The sequence below is a fragment of the Trypanosoma theileri genome, assembly GCF_002087225.1.
Source record: "Trypanosoma theileri isolate Edinburgh chromosome Unknown TM35_Tth_6_V1, whole genome shotgun sequence".
Taxonomy (NCBI): Eukaryota; Euglenozoa; class Kinetoplastea; order Trypanosomatida; family Trypanosomatidae; genus Trypanosoma; species Trypanosoma theileri.
Window position 1 is genome coordinate 451,073 of NW_021639848.1, and position 2,525 is coordinate 453,597.

At 46.8% G+C, this 2,525-nt stretch overlaps 2 protein-coding genes across 2 annotated transcripts; both read right to left on the reverse strand.

Moving 5' to 3' along the window:
• TM35_000062750 (uncharacterized protein) lies at nucleotides 1–291 on the reverse strand (the record flags this gene model as incomplete). Its single annotated transcript, XM_029023312.1, has 1 exon — nucleotides 1–291. A coding segment is annotated over one exon (291 nt), but the record flags the coding sequence as incomplete, so codon positions are not given.
• A 265-nt stretch (nucleotides 292–556) lies between these two features.
• TM35_000062760 (Tbingi protein) lies at nucleotides 557–1,543 on the reverse strand (the record flags this gene model as incomplete). Its single annotated transcript, XM_029023313.1, has 1 exon — nucleotides 557–1,543. One exon carries the CDS (start codon nucleotides 1,541–1,543, stop codon nucleotides 557–559), a length of 987 nt encoding a protein of 328 aa, XP_028885337.1.
• Between the last annotated feature and the right edge of the window lie 982 nt (nucleotides 1,544–2,525).

Consider the following 2,525-nt stretch of genomic DNA (forward strand, 5'->3'; position numbering starts at 1 on the left):
ATATTTAAGGCTCCGAATCATGGCCGTCATCTCTAATGGGAGAAGACGGGCTTCACGTAATGCGTCGGCGGAGCGACATCCATATGGGATACCTGCTATGGTTCGGCAAGCTTTGTTTTGACCTGAATCTAGGAGTTTGTGTGAAGTGGGAGCTGCATCCCAATACCAGATCTCAAAGCCGTAGAGCGTCTGGGCTTGAACCAGTGTCAGGTAGAAGGCTCGAAGGACGTCACGCTTCGGTCCCCATGTGGTGGAGGAGATTGCTGCAAGTTGTAGTAATCTAAAGTTCATGCGTTGTCTCGTTTGAACCACATGGGTAGAGACATGCCTCGGTAGTTTTGGAAGGTGATGCCTAAGAGTTTAGGTGTTTTCTCCGGGCCTACGGGGATACCGCGTAGTTTAAGAGAAAGGGGATGCGGGTTGGTGGTACCAAAAAGTGTGTATTTCGTTTTGTCTACATTAATGTCCATAAAATAGTTTTTGGACCATTTGTCCACCACGTTTAGTCCTTGTTGCAGTGTACTGTTGATGATGTCTCTGTTGACGTGTCGTACTGCTAGTGTGAGATCATCGGCGAAAAACCATGAAATAATAAGGGTACTTGGGATAGTCGTTTGCTTAGGGTGTTCATTACTATAATGAACATAAGTGGGCCGAGAACTGTTCCCTGTGGCACGCCACGGTGGAAAAGCATTAAAGGAGAGGATTTACTGTTTACTCGTACTTTGGCTTGGCGTCCTTTCAGGAAAGATGCAGACCATCGAATGATGTGCGGTGGGATATCCATCTCTCGCATCGCACTAACTATACGATCATGGTCTACAGTATCGAAAGCTTTGGCGTAGTCGACGAATACTGCACCTGTACGCGAATCAAGGGTGGATCTTGTGAGGGCTGCGCGTAGATGCGGTAGTTGGTCTGACGTAGAGTGAACAGGTCTAAATCCAGATTGTTGCGGGGTCAGTTTGGTTTCAATGACATCTCTAATTCGGGCTGCGATGATCCACTCCGTTAATTTGGACAGACAACTAGTGAGGATAAATGGTCTGAATGAATCCAAGTCGGTGGCCTTCTTTCCTGGTTTAAGAAGTGGTACAACAATGCCTACTTTCCAAGAGACTGGAATAACGCCCGTACGGAGACTCTCGTTGAAGAGGGCAAGAGTCTCCGCTTTGGCACGAGGTCCCAAGTGTTGGAGTGCCTCGCCGTAGATACCGTCTGGAACTGCGGCCGTCCCTTTAGGAAGGAGACGCTGTGCCCGTTCCGGTTCTGCTGCTGTAATGGGGATGAATTCTGTATCGGTAACTGGAATGGGCGGTGGAGGGTAGGAATGTGGATGACGTTGAGCTCGTCGTGAATACAAGCGGATAAAGTGCTTAGCTTTCTGATTTTCTGTGAGTACCGTGTTGTTAAGTTTAATCGCCGGGGTACTGAGGGGTCGCGGGGCGTAGATCCTCTTCAAAATGTTCCAACAGCAGCCGTCTGCCACGGCCATGTTATTACATAGGGTTTTCCATCTCTTATGGGATGCTTGTCTTGGCATTTCTCTCCTACGAGCTACTAGTCTCTCTCGGGAGACAGAGGGTTTACAATTGTGAATCTTCTCTTCGATTTCATCTAATTCTGGGATCCAAAATGGAGTAGTGACTTGACCCCCGCGGGAACCGCCGCAGCTTTTGCGATACGGATGGCGGAGGTCAGTGGTCGTTCTCTCTTGTGAATGCTCATTTTCTCTTTAAGGCGTTTGTTGCGCTATGCGTTTGACATTTCTCTAAAGCGAGACCATTTCGTTTTCTTCCATGCATAAATGGGGGCGCGAGGGCGAGGGAGCCGCAGTGGTTCATCATCTCCCACTACTACGTCGAAGAGGATGATGTAATGGTCGCTGTCCGGGGAGAAGGATGCCGTCCAGGACTCTAGACGGCATTCGCGGGACAGTGTCACATCTGCCGCGGACGGACCATGGCGTGTGGTGTGGCGAGTGAGTTTTTCTTGTAAAAGATGAAATGATGAAACTCAGAAATGATCATCGTACTATACGGAGTGAAATAAATGAACTATTTCGTATGTTACAAGAAGGTTTTCATGTTTTGTATGAGCAAAGTGATAAAATACAATACTCTATTACTGAAGAAAGTAAAGTAATAGCCTCACAGATTGCAGTAGATGTAGTGAATGATATGGTGCAACAAACTGTTTTTGATCGACTTAGGGAGCAAGGTATTGTTCTTCAGCAATTCCCAGGTCCATCATCTAGCTTAACAGATGAGGAATGGACACAGAATCAACTCTATGATATCATTGTTAACTCATCTAGAGAACAAATAGCTGCAGCCATTCTTAAAAATCACGACAAACATGAGAACGAGGATGTCGAATCGAAAGACAAAAAGAAGAAAAACAAAAAAATGGGAGAAGAGGGAAAAGAGGAAATAAATAGGGAGAGGGAGAGCAATAAGGAAATGGAGATGGATAAGCATGATGAAGCTCGACACGATCCTGGGCGTCCTTTGTTGTACCGTGGA